Source organism: Vidua macroura, chromosome 2 (assembly GCF_024509145.1).
Source record: "Vidua macroura isolate BioBank_ID:100142 chromosome 2, ASM2450914v1, whole genome shotgun sequence".
NCBI classification, from domain to species: domain Eukaryota; kingdom Metazoa; phylum Chordata; class Aves; order Passeriformes; family Viduidae; genus Vidua; species Vidua macroura.
The window spans coordinates 40,854,469-40,875,750 of record NC_071572.1 but is presented as its reverse complement, the minus strand read 5'-3'; the positions used below and the strand labels follow the sequence as shown (position 1 = coordinate 40,875,750).

Here is a 21,282-nt window from a genome sequence, read left to right as displayed (position 1 = left end):
GAAATATTTTTCTGTGCAACCCTTTTACATATTAGCCTCTTTCTGGTAGAAATGACTGTAGATTTGGCATATAAATTTTAACAGGTAAAGGTACTCTGCCTAAAATTGTCACAAGGAACAGGTCATTCCAGTATTATTTTATTTGAATGCTTGTTGGGTGAGCTCTGAGATACCTGTTGTCAGCATAGGATCTTAGAGAATTATGAAAAAAAAAAAAAAAAAGAGAATCCTAAGTCTTACATGTGAGTGTTCTATTGTGAAATCCACAAAAACTACATTGATTTTGCAAGATTATCTCAAAATTAGCTTTTAACAGACTTTGGATTTTCCTTGTAGTTAAAATCTCATTGGAGATTTATAGAGAGTTATGTTTGAAAGGGAAAATGTTGTGATTGAGCAGTGTTTGCAACTTTTAGGGCTTCATTTTGAACCCAGTCATGATCCCATTAAATCAATGAGAACACTACTGTTTTCAAAATGACCCTTTTCATTGCTTCATTGATGCTAAGGAGTTACAGCCACGGACTTGCAAAGAAGCTAAATGATTTTATTAGAACTTAATCCCACAGGGACTTGCACAGAAACGTGGGCCTCTATAAAGAGAACATAAAAGACTACCAAATGAAAACTCTATGTTGTTGGTTGTGCTGTGGTTTGTGACTCTACATAAAATGTGGTCCACAGACCATCATTAAGAACATTCAAATTCATAAGTAAAAGCCTGCCTTTGAAAGCTGCATAAACCCATCAGTTCATGTGGCACTGCAAGTAACTTCTTCTAGCTTCAGAAAAAGGGGAACCTGTTAAAAGTCAAGTTTTTCAGCTAAATATCATTATAAATATTTTTACTTCTCTTGTACATCTATTCCATAATTTTTTTACCAGTCTTCATGAATCAGTAACTGTCTTGAGTGCGTTTAAATAAATAAGAATTTTAAATTCTACTGAAATTTAAAATTAATTAAATTTGAGGGTTTCTCTGTTTAGCAACTTTAGTTTTGAGCTCCTTTTCATGGAGATGAAGGTACAGTGTTAACAATCTGGTATTTAATATGAAAATTTTAAATTATGATATTTCTGCATCATGTTAAAAGCATCAGAAGGGATACTTGAGTCTAAATCCTTTAGCAGCACTTCTATTTCAAATGAATTTAGCCATATTTCTTGTTAAGTAGTGAATAGGCTGAGATGAGAACTAAATGCTTCTGTATCTTACACATATAAATATGTAAGTTTCTCTAGGATATGCTTTGTGTCACCTAGTAAAAGAAAGAGGTTAAAAGATAAACTCACTAAGTCCACTCTTTGGAGTCTGAAAGCAGGTGAGCACAGTGGTGGCCAAAGCAGAAAAGCGAGTCTGGTCTCCCTAAAGAGAAGATGGGTGCTCTGCTGCTTCTGCTGGCGAAGAATACGGTGATTTTTCAAGGTGAAAATGCTGTTTTCTCCTTGATTAAGAGTCAATGAGTGCACATCTCTTCTCATTAGAGGCAGAAGACTGAATAGGTTTATTTGACACCAGACTCTGAAGTCTTCTTCCAAAGGATAAAAGGACTTCCAGCAGTGTGGTGCATGGCTGTACAAGGGTGAATTTCACCAAGCAGCCCATGAAGGTTTCCTTAAAAAAATTCACTGAAGGTAGAAGTGCATTGTGTCTTTTCATGTTTTGGCAAGGCCCAAAAATTTGCAACTGTCAGACTTTTACTACTGTATTACCACTACTATAGGACACTGGGAGTGTGCATGCATGTGTGGTAGGCGTTTGGAGGTGGGTGGTGTAGGCTGCTGTTCTTGTGGACACTGCACAACATTTACTGCTTGAGCTCCTTCTGTTTAGACCATTTTCTGGTAATTTTTATGATTTCTGGCAAGCTTTAATGGGAGCAGATATTCTACCCCAAAAAATCCAAGTACTCTTAGTTTCTATATAAAAATCTTCATTTTAAAATACATTCTGTATGTATAAAATACATTCTATTTTTATAAGTTCTAAAGTTAAGTGGTCCCACGGGAAGGCACTGTTCTTCTGTTATCAGCCTTGCAGAGGTGAAGTTGTCTTTAGAGTTGAGCAAAAAAGTTGCTTTAGCACTGTCAGATATCTAATTAATCCCTCAGTAAATAAAGGCATTCTGTAATTAAATAAGCAAGATGTGCAATCAGTTCTAAGACAAAATGCTTTGCATATTAATATATTGTAATCCAGGAGCCCTATGAGGTTTGGTTTTGGATATGAAGTGTTTGTAACAAGAGTTTTAACATTATGGGGAGCACACTCCAGGCAAAACAGTTGGGTTTTTTGGAAAAATTCAGCTGAGTGTGGTCTGCGGGCTAAAGATTTGAATGTCTTTTTTAAAAAAGGGTAATTTTCAGTAGGGAAAACAACACAGTTTTAGGATGCGGATCGTTGTAAATACATGAAAGGGATTGAAAAGTAACCTTTTGACATTTTAATGGAGCAGCTGCGCTGCTGGGGAACCGCTGTTATTGCCTCGTGGAGTAAAAGTGTTCTGCAAAGGGGGTTCATGGCTTGGGACTTGGTGCTTTGAAGACCGCAAGAATCAGCAACGCCGCGTATCAGCTACCGCTGGTTAAAATGTGGGGTGATCAGCGCTGTCCGACCTCCTTGGATGAAGCACTTGGGGTTATAATGACAGGCGTGACAGCGCGAATGGTGCCAGACACCCACTCCCTACGGGGAAGTGCTGGGAAATGAGGAATTCAGCGGAGCCCCGCTCACCTGGCTGCTCCCCGGCCCGTCCCATTGGCTGCCCGTCGCCCCGCCCCCGCACTCTGATTGGCTGCTGCCGCTGCCGCCTCCGCCCCCGCCCCGCGCGCGGGGTCCCGGTCCGGTACCTGGAGGGGAGCGCGGGGCGGCTCCCCCCGCCCCCGCCGGGCCGCCGCGCGCTCCCATTGGCGGCAGGGCCGGCGTGCTGGGCCCGCCCATTGGCTGGCCGGGCTGCCGGCCCGGTCGCGATTGGCCAGCGGGCGGGGGCGGGGCGCGCCCCGCCGGGAGCCGGGCGCTGTGTTTGGGCTGGAGTTGCGGCGGAGCGGGATCGGGAGCGGAGCTGTGCGGCCGCCGCCGGGCAGCGCGTTCCGGGCACGGCGCTCGGCGCCCAGCCCCAGCGGCGGGCGCGGGATGGCCTCGGGCGGAGTGCGGCGCGGCGCGCTGGGCTGAGCGGAGTGAGCCGCGGTCGCCCGCCTGCCAAGACCATGCCGTCGGGGAGGGAACCGTGCGCCCCTCGGCTGCGGGATCCGAGCGGGGCGGCCGCCCCGGCAGCGGCCGGCAGCGCCTGATCCCGTGCCGCGTTGCCCCCGCGCACCGCCATGGACGAGCGCTTCAACAGGTGGCTGCTGCCGCCGCTGCTGGCGCTGCTCTTCCTGCTCATCGTCTACCAGTACGTGTCGCCCGCCTGCCCCGGCGCTGCGTGCCCCCGCCGCCCGCCGGCCTCCGCCGCCCGCCGCTGGGGGGGCCCGGAGGAGCGGGAGGAGGAGGAGGAGGCGGCGGTGATGCCGCGGCTGGCGGCCAAGTTCCCGTTCGCCCAGGGGGAGCTCTGCCGGCGGGTGCGGTTCGACATGCGGGGCCGCGACGTGATCGTCTTCCTCCACATCCAGAAGACGGGCGGCACCACCTTCGGGCGGCACCTGGTGCGCAACATCCACCTGGAGCAGCCCTGCTACTGCCGGGCCGGGCAGAAGAAGTGCGCCTGCCACCGCCCGGGCGGCGACAAGGACACCTGGCTCTTCTCCCGCTTCTCCACCGGCTGGAGCTGCGGGCTGCACGCCGACTGGACCGAGCTCACCAGCTGCGTGCCCGCCGCCATGGAGCGCCGCGGCTGCGCCGGCAACCGCACCCTCAGGTCAGTGCCTGCTTTCCAGATGCTCCAGATCGGAGCCTGCCTTCCCCAGCGCCGTGGGAAAGCGCCCTGGCAGCAGGTCCCGCTCCCCGGCCCCTGGGCGAGAATTGTCCGCTGCCGTCCTCAGTAAGAAGCAAACGGCGGGGCAAGGCTGGTGTTCCGGGTGAGGTTCTGCTGTGGGCTCTTGCCTTCTCGGTGTGTTACCTGTGATGCTTTCGCTTTGCCTCAAATTCGTGCTGATGCCGCGCAGCGCGCACGCAGCTGCTTTGTGCGGGTTAGCGTGAGAGAAACTCCGCTCTTGCTCCCGCAAGTTTCTCCTGTTTGTCCTTTCGAAACTTGTCTTTAACAAATCACTACGCTCTTCTGCAGCAAGAAGAGTGCCTCTGCAGAATCTGATGGATCGTTGCAGCTGCTGAATGTTGTAACTAGCGGAGTTCGAAGTATCCAGAAGCCCTTAAACTCTCTTTCACCCGTGTTTCGCGTTGGCACATAGGCAGGGTCTGTGCTTCCCGTGCTGTCCTGACCGCTCGCTCTCCGTGCGAGCTCAAAGTGGGAGACCATGCGTGGCAGGCTCTGGACAGGGAACACGGTACTGGCAAAAATCGCACTGTGAATGTCCCTTTGGTGACCTGATGACAGTGGAATAGGGAATTCTGTGTGCACGCTGCCTCTCTGCGTGTTATAGTGTGGTTTTGTTGGGGCTTGTGAAAGGTCTTGCCTGTTCTAATCGTGGAATATTTGTCAGATGGCTGATCTCTCTTGGTTAGAGATACCTCTAGGTGATGCATTTAGTTTTAGTCTTTGTTCTGATTTATTCACCGTTCAGTCAGATTATTCAGGCTAGCATTAGAACCTATCTCTATTTGTTTGATTGATTTTGGACATGTGTATTAAGGAGTTGTGAGCTGAATTCACGCTTAAACCTCTGCACTTTAATAATTGTAACTTCAACTCTGTAAAATATTAAGAGAAATATAGGAAGAATACCTTTTAAAAAAGTTATATAGTTTGCCAGCTACCTTGTGTTTTTTTTCATTTTAGATCCATCTTGATTTTATGAGTCCACAAACTTTAAATTTTCAGTAAAATTACTTCCACATTGTGGTTTGTATCTTGTCACTTAACATGTATACTCCATGACATTCATGGGCACATTTTCACAGGGTTTATTCATCAAGACAATAGAGTTGATTATTGTTGTTGTTGAACAATTTGAAGGTTATTCTATGTGAACATCAAAGCAAAGCTTTGCAGCAAAGCTAGTTGCATTTGGAAAGACTCCAATCAGGATAATTTGAATTTATTGTGGATGGTTTTGGACTTGGGCTGTACTTGTAGAATACTGTTAATTTTTTTTCATAAAATTGTATGAATTACCTTTAGCCGAATATGAAGTGTATGTATTTGCTGATGGAAGAGAAATGCTATGTCTTCAAGGACAAAATAATTTGGTGGTAGCTGTAGAGCTTTAAGGAATATTCAAGAAATTTGCAACGTAAAAGGGAGGGGAGGAGGAAGAGTAATACTTGTAAAAATGTCTGAAAATACATCATCCGCCAGTGAAATCCACTTTATCTCTCTCATGAAGAATATTAGTAGGTAAACAGCTGAGTGCTAAATTCAGTTGCAAAGATTACAAATGGGCAATAAAATTGGAGTAGTGGCTTCAGTACTATTAGAGAAAACCATTCTTGTATTAGGTAAATTTAAAACTTCAAGTTGAACTACACAGCCAGACATAGTGGTTATTCAGTGCATAGTTAGTAATTACTTTGACTGAAAAAAGACGTGTAGTGATACTTTACTATTATAGGTGAACACTGTTTTCTGATTTTTTTTGGTTACTGATTTTGTTTAATTAGTGGATTATTTGGCTAGTGTAAGGTTGTACTTCTTGATTTGTCCTCACATAAATGAGGAAAGCGCTGTGAATAATTTATTGCATTGTTCTGATACTCGTTCATTCTTGAATTATTACCTGTGCTAGGAGACACCTTTACATTTTTCCCTTTGTTTTGTCATTATAACCATGTAGCTTGACTTCTGCTTCTCAAGGAACTCTAAAAGGAATCAAATAACTCTGAAGTATGGATTATCTCTGCTGTGAATGTATATGCTCCTGGTGAAATTGGAATCAAGCCCAAACTACTTTGCTGTACTATTAGAGGCATGCATCTAAGTATTTTTTTAATGTCTGAATGGAGAATTGAGGAGACTGAATTCCTAAAATAGGCAAGAAACAAGCATACGAGTCTAATGTAAAGCATAATGAATATTTTTAAGTCTTCCTTTAAGATTTCTGCATGTATTTGAAGCACTAGACTTCTTTGAATAGTTCAACTTTTCTGCCTTCCAGCTATGGTGTCAGGAAATTAGCCTAAATTGGTTAAATATCTGACAATGATCAGATATCGGCAGGACAAACTTTTACGGATCTGCTACCGAGGTGTTTGATCTCCTGTGCCATATATTTGATAGAGTGAAGATGTTATGTGAATTTCAGATTTTTTGTCTCTTTCTCCACTAGCAGGTGTTAACATAATCTGTTCTTTCATATTCCTGTATATGCGGTCTGTCTTCTACTATATGGAGGCAATAAAGGATTTTTAGTGTATGATAGTGAAAATTTGTTTCTTAGAGGGCTAAAAATAGTGTAAGTTAGATTAAGTCCTACCTTTAAACACAGATCTTCAGAAGATTTCATGAAGAAACTATAATTAGAATTCATGGGGGAAGGGGCTCACTGATAAGGAGTGGATGGTCATGGTAAAGGTCCTGGAAGACCTGTGAAGCACAGCCTCTCCTCAGTTTTTTTCTTTCGTGGACAGTGTGTTTAAATCACGTGAGGGTTTTGAAGAGAATTTGTCTTAGATTTTCCTCTTCCTAATGGTGGAGTTTTGAAGTCTCAGGACCCAAGATGGAACATGGGGCAAAAAGTGATGTTGTGCTCCAGAAATCTGAACTTCTTTAAGCCCAAGTGCCAGCATGGACTTTTACCTCTATGGGACTTAATGGTATGGTGTGCCTTGTCCCAGCTTAGGTATCAAAAGTTGTTAACATATTGGATGCTACTGTGAAGTTGTATAACTATCTCTTTTGTTAGAAAACCAAGTAATTCTTTTGAATGACATTCCTTTCAAAAACAACCAAACCAAGACAAAAACTGTAGACTTTATTTCTTCAAACATTTTCATATGTTTTCATTTTCAGGATGTGAGATTTTCTGCTAAAATACCTGTTTTAAGTGTCTACAGAGGCAAGCTATTAGTTTTTCATACTAATGTGTAGCTTTCACCTTTACAAAAGTTACTATCTGGATAGTGCCTTATTATTTTTTTTTTAATTAAAACATTTCTTTTTAAAGAAACAGTCTTTTATATGTTTGCATCGACCTCTGTGGAAGCCATTGAAGTTGGTGATGCTTGTGTTCAGTTCCACCCCCAGAACTTGGCTTTCCTTCATAGGTGTCAAGAAGCTGAGACTGTGGAATCTTAGCCAACACTGTTTGAGGAAAGAATGGGAAGAGAAATGTTGTGAGATGTCTAACCTGGTATGCCACGGAAGAGTTGGTGTCAAGTCTGAGTGACATTAGGCTGCCTCTGCAGACAGTGGGGAGAAATAGAATAACACAGGCAGCCCTTTTAATGGTCTCAGACATGTCTGAGACCTGCTGAATTGTCTTCTGGAGGGCCGGTTCTTCCATTCACTCATAACAAGGGAAAGACTAGGATAGTGAATTGTGACTTTGTGTCTAAAAATAGAGAAGGAGAGTTCCACATCTAATATTGCAGAGACATTGTCCACACTGATTGTCTGCCTCTGTTAGGTTACCAGGTAGTCCTTGGGGTGTGAGGTAGGGCTTGCTTTGCCTCTCTGCTCTATGGAGGAAGCTTTGAGAGAACCTGAGTAGTCCTGATCAAGGCACTTCTTATCCCTTGCTGATGATGCCTGCAGTATAATTAATAATTATTCATTATTGTTTATTTGATGTTTGATTAAACTAGGAAGGCAATATTTTAAACTACACACTTGAAAGAACACTCTATAGAAAGTTTTGTCTAATTTTCTAATATGAAACAGTGAAATCAGTCAAGTTGTGTAAACCCCATAAGCTTTATTGTTAATGCAGTTTAGTCTTCAAAACTATTGATTTTCATTAATTCACTTCCATTACACTCTTTATTTCCTTGTCCTTTTTAACTTACCATATGCTACATTTTTCTATGGAAGTGTAATTCAGCAGTAAACCCATGAGTCCTGAAATGGAGAAAGTTGAATAGAAAATATTAGTAGAATTCCTTTTCCTTCTTTTGCATTCTTTGACTTGACTATTGTGTGTTTTTTAAGCTCTAGCTAAAATAAAAAATAAGACAGACTGATCTTTGCAGGTGTGGTAACTGATCATCACAAAAATGTAGGAGTGTTAATTGAAAAATAGGACTATGCTGAAGATAATGGAGAGAAGGGAATAAAAAGTCACAAATATTTAAACTGAAAAAAATCCCACAAATTCTCTATTGTACCTTAGTATCTTCTACTGAAATGAGTGCTGGAGCCAGTAAATTCTATATAGTTTTTAAATAAAAGTAAGGAACAAGAAAGACTAAACAATTTCCTGTGCTTCTGCTAGTGACTCTGGATTTTTTACTTTCTTACCTGTCTCCAGTGTAATCTGCTCAAGGGTTTCATTGTTCTTAAATTTGAAAAGTGGTGTTGTCTTCCCCAAGTGCCTAGTGTGAATCTTGTTAACTTCAATTTTAAGCCTGTTGCATCTCCTGTCTTTTGAGAACCTGAGAACAAATCAGTCTCGTTTTCTCTGCAGTAGCCTTCTGGGTACTTTGCTTCTTAGGAAGCCCTCTTTCAAGCTTTCCTGCTAAAAAGTAACCAAATCCAATTCACTCTGTCTTTATTGGAAGAACACAAAGAATGGCCTACTCTTTGGGTTTGTGTCAGTTGTTTTCTTGAGAAGTGGTGTTTCGGTGGGAGTACAGTATTTCGTCTCTTAAGTGTAGTACAAAATGGACCAGAAAAGATTACTTGACTTATTCTGAAAGTTGTGCTTCTGGTTGGACATTTCACTGATATTTACCATTTTGCAGTTGCCTGACATTGACTGTCAGTTTGGGATTTAGACACGATTAATTTTATTATAGACTACTACTTATATTTTCCGTTGTCTTTTTGTAGGAGCTTTGTGCTCATCCCCTGTGGATTTCGTTCCCCTTCTGTCAATTTCTTTCATTTGCAAAATTTATTTTAAGTTTTTTCCTTCCTAGCTTTTCATCATTGGCACATTTAGTAAAAATGGTTTTGTTTTCAGTATCCATGTTGTTGATGCAAACATTGAATAGAATGAAATCCCTTTGTAATAAATCTTTTGTTTGATAACTCTCAGAATTGCTTTCCAGGGAGTTCTGCCCTTGCCACATCATATTTTTTTCCTAGACTGTGTTTTATTTGGCTTATGGGAGTAATTGGAGATTTTGTCTAAAGTTGTCCTTTTTTTTTTTTTTAAAGCATTTTCTTTCTAATGTTCCTATTTTAAGTTAATTGCTGTATTTTAGAAGAAAATTAGACTGTTTTGATCCAAATTGATTGAAATAGTAATGCTGTATTTTTCTTCTATTTGTTTACAGACAACTTGTCTAGAACTTGTGGCAACAACTAGCAACTATCCTTAACGACTTTTGCCCTGTATGTGTCACCTGTGAGTTTTCCCCTGTCAGAGTAGCAGACAAATGATTGATGTACCAGAACTTTTCTGCATCAAGGTTGTCATAACCCTGAAAAATCTTTCACCCAAAGACAAGTCTTGTCTTCAGACTTTCGAAGATACTGCTATAAATCTCAGCAGGTTGCCTACAAAAAATGAGTAGAACTCATGTTTACTGTTAATTGCCAGGAATGATAAAAGAGTGGTCAGCACTACTTCAAATGGGAACGGATAGTTCTTATTCATCCATCATTGTAATTTATGGATAACTGGAACAGAGTAAGTTTTGAGCCAGGAAGGTACATGCTATGAAAATGATCACCTGAACTACAATTCTAGTTGGCTGGAAGAGAATGTAGTGATTTATCCAAGTGAATTTACCTTTTTCTGGTATTTCTTTCTGGAAAATAGGCTGTCTAATAAGGTTTCCTTTACAGTGCAGCAGCTATTCTCTTTTTTATGCAGGAGCCAGGCAGAGAAGTCCTGTGGGAGAAGAAAAGAGTGGAAGTGTCAGGAGCATCCCCTAGGGCTGTACAGTGTTATAAGACACAACAGCTGTTTTGACTTTCTCATGTTGTGACACTTCTTAAATTTCTATTAACCAGCTACCTAATTTAGCATCCTCTTGAGTAGGGTATTGCTTAAATCCTTACAGAGTGTTAGGATATGTATTGGTTTGAGGCAGAATGGGAAAGGTTACTTTGTGAGCGGGAAAAGTTGCTGTGGAATACCATTACATGGATAGAGATCAGATCTGTGGACTAAGCCATTGGCAAAAATAGGAATAAAATTGTAAGCTTGCTTGTGGAGGTTTTTTTTGAGAACTCTTTGTGGTGAAGAAAAAAATCTCTGCCAGCTCAGCTCTGGTGATCACAAGCTGAATGGAAGTGTAAAGATCTGGTTGAACTGAATGATTTTTCCCTTCAGGTGTGTTGACAGTTTTCCATGTCTTAACTTCTAAGTAAGCAAGAGTAAAGCATCTCCTTCTAGAGTTTGGTGAAGCCATGGCAGTGAATTGAGCTTATATATAATGTAAAGCCTCTGCTGCTGTTTGTGCAGAATGAGATCCAATGAGAGCAAGGGGAAGCCTGTATTCTTTCATATTTTAAGTATTGCATTCAACTGGCTGCCTGTTCTCTGGAAGTATTTATAATCCAAATTTCTATGTTGTAATGTTCCCAGTTGCTTCAGGAGGTAACTTTCAGTCCCTTTAAAGCTCTGTTTTTGCTGAGCAAAGTTTTAAACACTGTGTAGGAGGCTAATTGCATGAATTAAGAGTCTCATTTGGACAACCACCAGGTTACAGTTAGTCAGCCCTGAAACAACTACTTTTTAAAGGGGACAAACTTAACAGAAGTGTTTTGGGATTTGGTTCAAGATGGCATGAATCTTCTTTCAGAGAAATTGCTAGAGTAGCAAAATCAATAACTCTTGAAGTACTTACGGTCTCTTACATGATCAGTGTTTGAGATCTCAATATGTATTGACTGGAAAGGTATAAAATGGGTTCTTGTAATGATAGGACCTATTAGGATTTTGATTCTGCTGTGAAGCTTACACTTAGGTGGTCTTATGTGTACTTCTAAAAAGATTTGGAGTGTGGCCCATAGCTTAAAGTCATCTTAGAAAAAACAGTGTTTAAACTTAATGTCTTAACCCCCTTTTTTTTTCTTTATTAATTGTTAATCTGTTAGAAAATGCTTGATGTAAATGTGATACAGTTCTATGTACTAATACACTAATACAGTTATATGTCAGTTGTGAAAGTGTCAGGGTCATGCAGGGTGGACTATGGCTCTGAGTGTTTAAAAACTCAAGGGAAATTGCAAACATACTGGCATAGTAGTGGATGAACTTTGAATGCCATATGAAGAATAATGTTGGGATGGGGAAAGCAATGAGCAGATTCAGTTTCCAAAGGATGGAACAAACAATGATAGTCATAATTGACTTGAGAGTATATTTCCCGTTCTGTGAAGTAACTTGATGTTGATGAGAAGTCTTGCCACATGATGCTCTTTGATACTGGAAGGAAATGGTCCCTTCAGGGGATGTGTGTGGAGAAGCTGACATCTCTGAGGCCAGTTACTTTCTGCAAATAAATTAAATTGAAAGTGAGGTCAGTGAAATAAAGCACTTCAAAAAGCACTAATAAAAAATACAATTTTTTTTTATTTCTCATCTAAATTCTAATGATATCAATGTAAAGAACTTGCTGACTTACAGATTTCCATTTGATTTGTAAGCTGGCTTTTGTGTAAGTGGCAAATACATTTGTATCTTAGTGTTTGTGTATTTGCATACTTAAAAGTGTCTACTTGCAATTTTTTACTTTATTTTCATCTATCTTTGCACACAGGCTTTGTCTGAGAATGTGGGGATAGGAGGAATAGCAACTGATGGTGTTTGCTTGAGGAGCTCCTCCAAGGAAGAGAAGAAGGAGGAGAAGCAGTTTGAGCCTCAAGTGACAGTGAAGTCTGGAAGAGAGCAGGAGAGAGCAGGGAGCAGAAATAACTGTGCAGTCTTGCAAGGTCAAGGAAGGATCAAAATGATGCAATTTGAAAGTTTGTTTTTTTTTCCAATACAAATGGTTTAGGATTTAAAGCTCTCCATATGTTCCTTTTATGCTTGCTGGAAGTGAAAGATACAGAGGTAATGAAAAACTTCAAGTACTAGGTAGTTTGAGCTCCTGTTCTACATAGGTATTTTATTTTTAGATAAGTGTTGTAATAAGAGAGCCAAATAGTAAATTAAGCACCTTCAGCTCCAGCAGTGTACATCCCTAACAGATTTGTCAGGTGTAGTTTTCATCATTTAACTATACTTTAATTTTTAGTGATAGGAGTAGGACCATTATTTTCCAAGAAGTTCCCAATGTAAGTGGTGAATAACTTCTATAACTGCAAAACCTTTGTTTACATGCTAGAAACACCTCTCTCAGGCTAAAGCTAGGTCATTTCTGTTGCTGACTTAACAAGGTTTAGATGAGAAGAGTAACTTAATGACATATTTTATGTTGTTTTCTACTACAAGTCATTTGTATTTATTATAGAATTACGTAGGAAGGGACCACTATCTGTCATGTAGCTCAAAACCCTGCTGAAAATCAGTCTAACTAGTTCAGGTTGTTTTAGGCTATGCCCAGAAACTTTGAGTAACTCCAGGGATGGTGGTGCCACAGGGTCTCTGAGCAACTTCTTGCAGTGTTTGGCCACCCTCATGGTAAAAAGAGCTTTTATCTTCAGCTAGCAGAAATATTCCAGAAATGTTCCATTGTCCAAACTGTGTTGGTTTCTTCCTGTCTTACTGTTGTGTGCATCTAAAAAGAGTCAAGTTATGACTTTTCTATTTACTCCCAAATGAAAATTGAATAGAGTAATGAGGTCTGCCTGGTTGCTGCCTTGTCCCCAGACAGAACAAGCCTCACTTGGCAACTGTTTATGTGTCGTGTGTCCCAGCCCCTTCATCATCTTGGTGTCCCTCTGCTGACAGTTCCCACTCTACCAACGTCTGCCTTTTATTGCTGAGCTCAAAGTCAGACACATCAATCCAGGTGCTGTCTTACCAGTGCTGAAAGGTGGCGTGAGGGGAAGTCACTTGCCCCAGCTTGCTTAGTCTCACCTGCCAGCAGAGCTCGATACTTGACTGGCCTGCTTCACTTCCCAAGGGTGCATTTTGGTGGCTGTTATTCATCAGTGTCCACCAGGAGCTCCAGATCTATTTCTGTAGAGCAGTGTCCACTGCATGCCCAGCCTGTCTTGTGTGTTACTTCACCACAGGAGCGAGTTTTTTCTTTTACATAGAATCATAAAATGGTTTGGGTTGGAAGGGGTATTGGAGATCATCTGGCTCCAATCCGCCTGCCATGGTCAGGGACACCTTCCACTAGAGCAGGTTGTTCAAAGCCCTGTCCAACCTGGCCATGAAAACTTTCAGAGGTAGTCCACAGCTTCTCAGTCCTACCACTCCTACAGTAAATCACTTACCATGGTTGATCTTCGTGAGTTTCCCATCAACGCAGTTCTCCAGTGTGGGGTTACCCCTGAACCTGCTGACTGGTAGACTCTGACCTGGTAGTCTTTGTCCTACCATCCAGGTCATTAATAGAGAGTTTTAAACACCATTGGCATCACTGCCAGTTCTTGAGTGACACCACAAGTTATCAGCCACCAGCTGGATTTTGTATAGTACCCATGTCCCACCAGCATGCCTCAAATAACACAGTGGGAGACCATGGCAATGTCCTTACTGGTGTCAATGCAAACAACATCCACTGTTCCAGGGGAGTTTGCTCAATCACCTTTCCAGTGTTGTAGATGAGACTCACCAGCCTGTAGTTCCTTGAATCCTTCTTGAAGCTAAGTGTACAGTTTGGTTTTTATTTATGGAAATTGGGAAGCAAGATTACAATGGAGAAGATGCTGCAACATGAAAAGGTGTTGAAGTAAGTATTTTAACTGTTCCTTGTTCCTCAATTTGAGAATTCCTGGAACAGGCTCAGAAGCTGTATTTATTAAATAAATGAAGGATGTAGACAATGATTTTTTTTTTTCCACAGTGGACATTGCATTAGTTTGTTGGAAGAAACAATTTATTACAGCAATAACTTTTTAAATGGGCTGTGATACTTCTGTATCCAGTAAAGTTGGCATTGCACATGTATTACAAAAAATATGTTCCTTTATACATTTCTGGTAAGAATGGGATGGTATGCTTCTCTGGTGACTGGGAAGGTACATTTTTTCTTATTAAATTGGTTTTAGTAGGTAAATTAGAACTTGAGTAGCAGTTCAGTAAATAAGAGGCAGTCACATATTTGTCGTCTTAAATACTTTTTTATTTCGGGATATGTTGAATCAACCATTTCCTCAAATTATTTTTATCCATAAAGCTAACATTTTTATAGTTTCCATATTCATATTGCAGATGGTGTTCTTCAGAGATCTAACTTCCATCTATAGTGCTAATGTTATTAAACTGTTCACAGTTAAGTGATAGTGTAAAACTTTTTCATGTATTAACATGCGATAATTTCCCAGAGTTTGTTATGAAAGAACATAACTGTTTTGCCTTTTATCCCCTGAATTATTGGATTGAACTTTCAATATATGTAAGATTTTATTGTGCAAGTTTCAAAGCTTCTGTAGGCAAATACAGAATCCAGAAAAAAAAGCAGCAAATATATAGGCAAAGAACTTTGCATTTATTTAAAGCTGATTATAAAGGCTTTACAGTGCCAAGCAGAAAAGATTCAGAAGATGTGATCTCAAATAGTTAGTTCGCATGTGCATCTTTATTTTTTACTGCTTAACACTTTACTTACGTGAAGTAAAGATTTAAAGTCCCTGTTTTCAGGACAGACTTGTGTCACAAGCTTCAGCTCAATTGTGTTAAAGTAGTCATGCCTTTTCATCAGGCTTTTAAAGCCTGAAAACACCCATTGGAATGATTTCCTCCAAACTGAGAATTTAGTTGCCTAAATGAAAGGAGTCACTGAAATTACTTTTCCTAAACAGCTCAGGCCCTCTCTAACATGTTTCCTTCTTCAGCCAAGTTTTTTGTTTTGCTCTCCAGAACCATGTAAATGTATGTTGAATTTTGCAGCACTGCCTCTGACTTGTGCAGATTACTTTTTTATCAGGCTATACCTCTTTTCATTTTGATTAAATTGCCAGATGCCTGACAATGGGGTAAAGAATGCCACTGTGATATGGGTCAGTACCAGCCATCTAAATGGCTGCTGGGCCTTGCAGTAGAGTAATAGGAAAACTGATGGACTGCATCTGACTTACAGGTTGACTGGGAAGCTTAAGTGCAGCCACACAGAGCTGTGGCTTTGATTAGGAGAGCAGTGAGGATGCTAGAAGTTTATCATTCTTGTTTCATGCTCTGCTACTTGTATTCCAGAATATTATCAGGTAGTTTCAATGAAAATATTAAGCATAAGCCCAAACAAAATACAAAAAAGGTGAATTGGGAAGTCTTCATTAGCAAGAGAGTCATTGGAGTTGCATGGATATTTTAAGCCAAATTGCAAGTTGTGTATTCTTTCAGGAGGTAAATTTATATATATGCCTAAAGGATTTTCCCATTGTACCGTATATATGGATAGCAGAAGAGCTTAAAAGAACATGGAGAATATGAAAGATTTATTTTTCACAATCAGTTTTTATTTTTATCTTTTTTCTGTAAAGATACCTACTACTTCTTGTATTACTCAGGTCACATTGTACACTTCTGATTTACCTTCTTGGCAGCCTGGTGTTGCTCACTCTCCCACATTGCTGTCCTTTCTATCTTGCCAGCTCTTTTGCCTTTGTTTTATATGTTTTTCTTGTGTGGCTCACATCCCCTTTGCATTGTACTTGCTTGCTGTGCATACAGAATGAGCTGGTTGGAGTAGTGCTCCTCTCTGCTCAGCGTGTTCAGCACGCTGCAGGCTTGAATCAGCTCTTGAGCTTGTCTGCCCTGTCGAAGTTCAAAGGGTCTTTTAGCTGTTTGGCTTTGCAAGAGCTACCAGAACTGACCAGTTTAATCTATCCTAAATTCTTTATTTTATTGTTCTCTCTTTTCCTAGCAGTACACAAAAACAGATAAGAAAAAATAACTGTCTTTTCCTCCTACCTGAAAAGCCAGGAGATTGAAAAGATGCATTTTTGTATAACTCTTTGTTTCCATCTTTTCTCTTGAGCTGCTGCTCAGAGGGCTATTATAATACTTCCTTTTGATTTGTGTTCAGTTTGTCCTAGGATAAAGCATTAAACAATGGCAAGTTGTCTCAATAGCACATGCCCTAGTCTTTTACTTTTGCAATGACTTGGAGCAGGAGCAGAAGGTATTTAAGCTTAGTGTGGACAGTGTTAGCAGAAAAATACTGTGTTTTACCAGTAATTGTCCGATGGCAGTACTGAAACCCAGCTCTGCAGTGCTAGGCACCAGTTTCATCCTGAGGCAGGAGCAGGGTGATGCCTCAGGTTTTAGCTTGTCTATTTTTCAGATTCTGTACTGCTTTAGTATGTAGCTCTGAGCTTCATTTTAGGGGATAGTAAGCTCTCTTACTGAAGGAGTGAAGGCTGACTTAGAACAGAGGCTGGATAGAGCTAAAGAATAAAGTAGGCATTTATTAGAAGGCCGCAATGGATCCACCTTGGGCTGCACAAGAACCCAGCCAGGGCTATAACCCAGGTGAACCCAAAATGGTCACCAAATGGACAACCAGTCACGGGGTCTTACACTTTATAAGTGAGTTCTGGTCCATTTGCATACTGGCGTTAATTGTCCAATTACAGCTTTAGCCCATGAAGTCCCATCCTTCTTGCTTGTCTCTCTTCAGTCCACTGTGCTCTTGGGGCTGAAATTTGGGTCAATTGTCCTTGGTCCCCAGCTAGAGAAGGAATTGTTTTGTCTACCTACTCTGTGAAGAGAACTTACTATGCCCTAATATGAAGCTCAGAACTACACTAAAGCAGTTCAGAATCCAAAAAACATAAAAGCTAAAACCCGAGGCATCAAGGGAAATCCTTCCCAGCAGATGAAGGAAGGCAGATAGGCCCTGGATTTGTCCCCCTGCCACAGAGGCACAGGAGGGAGGTGTTAATGCTTTTGTAACCTGGGGAGAAAGGGTGATGGTTTTATGGGACTGGAAATGTGTGAAGTAAAGAGGAGAACTTAGGTCCAAGTAGAGGGGGAGATACCCTTGAGTTAAACAGAGGAAAAAGGGATTTCATGAGAGAAGCAATATGCAAGGAAATCCAAATAGAACATCTGTTTGCAAGAAGACACAGGAATGCACACTGCTCTGTCAAGCTAATTTTCAGCATGTATTTTCAGGTGTATTTGCTCTGCAGTGGCTTGTTCAATCTCAGTAGTCAAATTTTAGCTTCAAATTTTTGAGAGCTAATTTTAAGCAGTTAGCACATGCTTTCTTGTTATCTTTTAATACAGATTTGTTTGCCTCCTACTTCTTGAATTCACATCTAGTATCTGAATTCTTATTTCTTTTTCCTGTAATCACGGGTTTAAAATTAAGAGAAACAGCAGCTCATGAAAAATCATATATGTTATCCAAGTCCTGGAGCGTCATGAGCAATGTGGTGTCTAAATGCACACAAGCTGACTTTATTGTGTGGTTGTTCTCTTCCCCTTCTTTCTCTTTGGAGCCCTTTCATTCTCTTCTAACCTCCTGTTTGTATTGCTCCCTGGTCAGCCTGGTGCCTGCATGGCAGCAGCAGTGACTGAGGCAATGATTGATGTGGAGACTAAATTGCTGGACACAGTTAGTGAGTGTTTCATGGAGCAGTTAGTCTGCAAACCAGAAGAGGGAGAAACAGTTTTGTATGTGCTTCTGACCACTGTGTGCAGGATCTGGTTCAAAGTGCTACTGTCATTCTGTAAAATGTATTTACATTTCTTGCAGGATCATCTACCTCCATCTCTGAAAATTCCCCGCTTTGGGGGTTTTGTTCTTAAATAAAATGACTTTAAACTTAAAAACCGTATTAAAGACAATATATAGTATGAAAATCCTTGTAAGTGGCATGGAAACTACTTGAAGATGCCATGTGAGAGTGTTGGAGGAAATGCATGCACCTATCAAAGATAGCAAGTCCAAAAATAAACTGGCATGGCATAGTTTAACAGCAGGGTGAAACGCAAAGCAATTTTCACCATTTTTTAAAAGTTAAGTTTTGTCTGCAAGAGCAAAATACAAAGCTTCATAAATTTCTGGCAGTATAAGGTAAGAATGCATACATTCAGCTAAGAAAGGTGTTTGAGGAACAATTTGCAGGAGGTATAAAATTAATATCTTTGAAACTCACAGTGAGCGAGAAGTCCACTGGAGAATGCATAGGGCTAATAGATGATCTCTCCTTCTATCCTCTAGAGGTAAAGCTCTATCAAAAAAGAAGCTGTTGTCTTACCTCTTGTATCCAAGTTCATTTTTGAACTTGAAGTTCTGAACAGGAACCTTTCATTATGGAGGATGTTTCAAAGGATCTCTCTTCAAAGTAAAGAGTTGATAGAAGCAATTATGGAACAATCTTAAAAAGCAAAAGGAGGGATGAAAAAACCAAAGACATAAACCAGATGATATTTAAAATTGCCAGTTTCCAGAACTAGATGGTACTGAAAAGAGCTCAGGAATTAAGCAACCAAACTAGTAAATATAGATGTGACCCTCTGCTTAAAACTTGGCATTTGAACAATTTGAAAGTAATTTTTAAAGAATCGTACTACTTAACAAAAAGCTTAGCATCTGCAATGGAAAACTAGGAGAAATTGTTATAGGAAGTAGAATTAGCAGATTGTTGCCTGGTAGAGCACAGTGGGAGGCCCACGTGGCTTTTGTAATAGAAAATCATGCATGAATAATGTTGTAGGATCTAGAAAGGGGTCAAAAAACATGTCTGCAAGGGAAGTTGAGTGGTTGTAGTATGCTTCAGATAGAAATGGTAACTATTATTTATCTTTGTGTGGTTTTTTTTCTGCTCTCAAACTTTTTTCTTTAGAAAATATTCCACATGGAGAACTAAAAATTTATTCTTAGATCTGATAATACACTTTTTTTGGCAACACTTAAGATCAGTCCTCTAGATCTGGAATGCCATTGTGAGAAGACTCTCTTGAACGAAAAGTTCAGCAACAGTGTCTTGTTACTGAAAAGCTCTTAGAGCAGGCTTAGCCTTTTTTTTTCTTTTATTCAGAACTGATTAATGGCCTACGCACTTCTCCAACAATAAAATTCTTTCAGTCACTGTTCATACTTTAAGACAGTGTTGCAGAGATGTAACTGAAAATTGTGCAGAAATTCATGCTGTAAACTAATTAGTTTTATCTCTGCTTGTGCAGCAGTGGTAGTAAGCCAAGTGTCTCATTTGGGCTTTTTGGTGTGGAGCTTCATCTGGTTGCTGGTTGTATAAAAAAAAAGTTTGATATCTGAGCTGAGTGTTGTTTGTCCTGCTGCTCTCACTTTAACTATTTTTTTTGTGTGTGTGGTTTTTTTTTTTTTTTTTTTTTTTTTTTGTTTTGGGTATTTTTTTTTTTTTAGTTTGGTTTTGGTTGGGTTTTTTTTTTTGTTTTTTTTTTTTTTTTTGCTATTACTGGCAATGAGGCTTTAGGTGTTTATATTGTACACTGAAATCAGGATGTTAGACTTGATAGTCCAAAATCTAAGTGAAATTCAGTCATTGAAAATTGAATTGTGGTGACAAATGGTTGATTTGTTTATTGGCTTATTTGTTTATTGTGACTTGGAAGATACAGAAAAAGGTGACATTCAGTTGAAGAAGTTGATCATCAGACACACCTAGGTTAGGAAAAGTTAGGAGAAAAAGTTAAGGATAATGGCATGGTTAGAAATATGGGAAACCTCAAGACAAGGAATATGAATTTGACATGGGAATTAAAAGATCTGAAAGACATAGAGGAGGCATCCATTTTTTTTTTTTTTTTGCTTGTGTGAGGGAGGATTGGTGGGGGAAAAAAAGGACATGGGATGCACTGTTTTGTAATCTTAGGTGGATTGCAGTGGTGGAATCAGAGCAAATGTAAATAAGACTGAGTATTTCTTAGAGACTTGGGCCTTTTAGAGCTGAGTGTGAGTGGAGAGGAGAAACAGAAGGATATCTGTAGTTTGGCAGTGAAGTGTAACTTGCCTGGATAAAATGCAAACTCTTGAGGTAAGGAGACAAGTTTCTGCATGCCCCAATTTTTTCATGCCTTTGCAGGTACTTGGTTTGTCATATCATCTTCAACTTTCTTGGTCTTAATTGCCCATATAGCACTCAGACTCATGCAGACACTTGCACTGCAGTAGATGGATTATAAATCCATTGAATCAAAGTAATCATCATGGAGTACAGCAAACTCCTTGTGAAGTTTCTGTGAGCTGCATGTATATGCACCTTTTAATCCTTTTACATAATGAAAAGGCATTTTTGGCTTGATGAGATGTCGGTATGAAAAGTACTTGTGCATAAAAAGATGTGCTTAGATACATCTGCTATGGTAAATCCCTTTCAGCTGAAGTTCTGAATCTGCAAATTCTGACAGCTTTTTATTTAGTGGTACAGCTGTTAGCACAGGTACATATGGTAGCAATGCTTAGAAATACTACCTGTGAGTTCTTAAATATGTATAAAGCAAAGAAATCCTTTACCTTCATTTGGCATTTTTAAGATAAACCACACTGGCTCTTGAAAATTGTAATTTTAAATCCTCAACTACAAGGCTTTTTAAAAAATGATGTATGGGTTTTTTTTTTCTTCATTAATACAACTTAGGACCCTGAATCAGACGGTGCATTTAGTTGGAATTACTTCCTATATTCACCCACATCTCCATTTTTATATCTAGCATAGGGACTGAACTTTTCAATCACTGAATCTAAAGACTTTGTTAAAACAAATACAGAAAACCTGACCAGATAAACCCAGGAAAACCTCAGGGTGAAGGAGAGTTAGTTACAAGGCTGGAAAACAAATTACTGCTTGCTTCATGTCATTTAAGTCTGCTGGCTTTTCCTTAGTCCTCCTTTCAAGCCCTGTTCATACTTCCCTTGCAGTGGTTCCCCAGCTTGAGATAATCTGCATTTTCCATACTGAGATTTTTCCTCAGAGTCCCTGAGAAAATATCTTTACGCAGTCACCTTTTGATGCTTGACTGTGGTTCTGCTTTCTGAAGCTGTCAAGAACACTGTCAGTCTTAGCTGCCCTGTAG

General features: G+C 40.2%; 1 protein-coding gene across 1 annotated transcript in view; it reads left to right on the top strand.

Annotated features, from left to right (window-relative positions):
* Nucleotides 1–3,121: 3,121 nt before the first annotated feature.
* HS6ST3 (heparan sulfate 6-O-sulfotransferase 3) overlaps nucleotides 3,122–21,282 on the top strand; it is a 274,724-nt gene continuing 256,563 nt past the window's right edge. Inside the window, exon 1 of the mRNA XM_053971053.1 lies at nucleotides 3,122–3,854. Within this exon, the coding sequence (XP_053827028.1) occupies nucleotides 3,322–3,854 (533 nt within the window). The 5' untranslated portion in view covers nucleotides 3,122–3,321. The remainder of the gene's footprint in view (nucleotides 3,855–21,282) is intronic.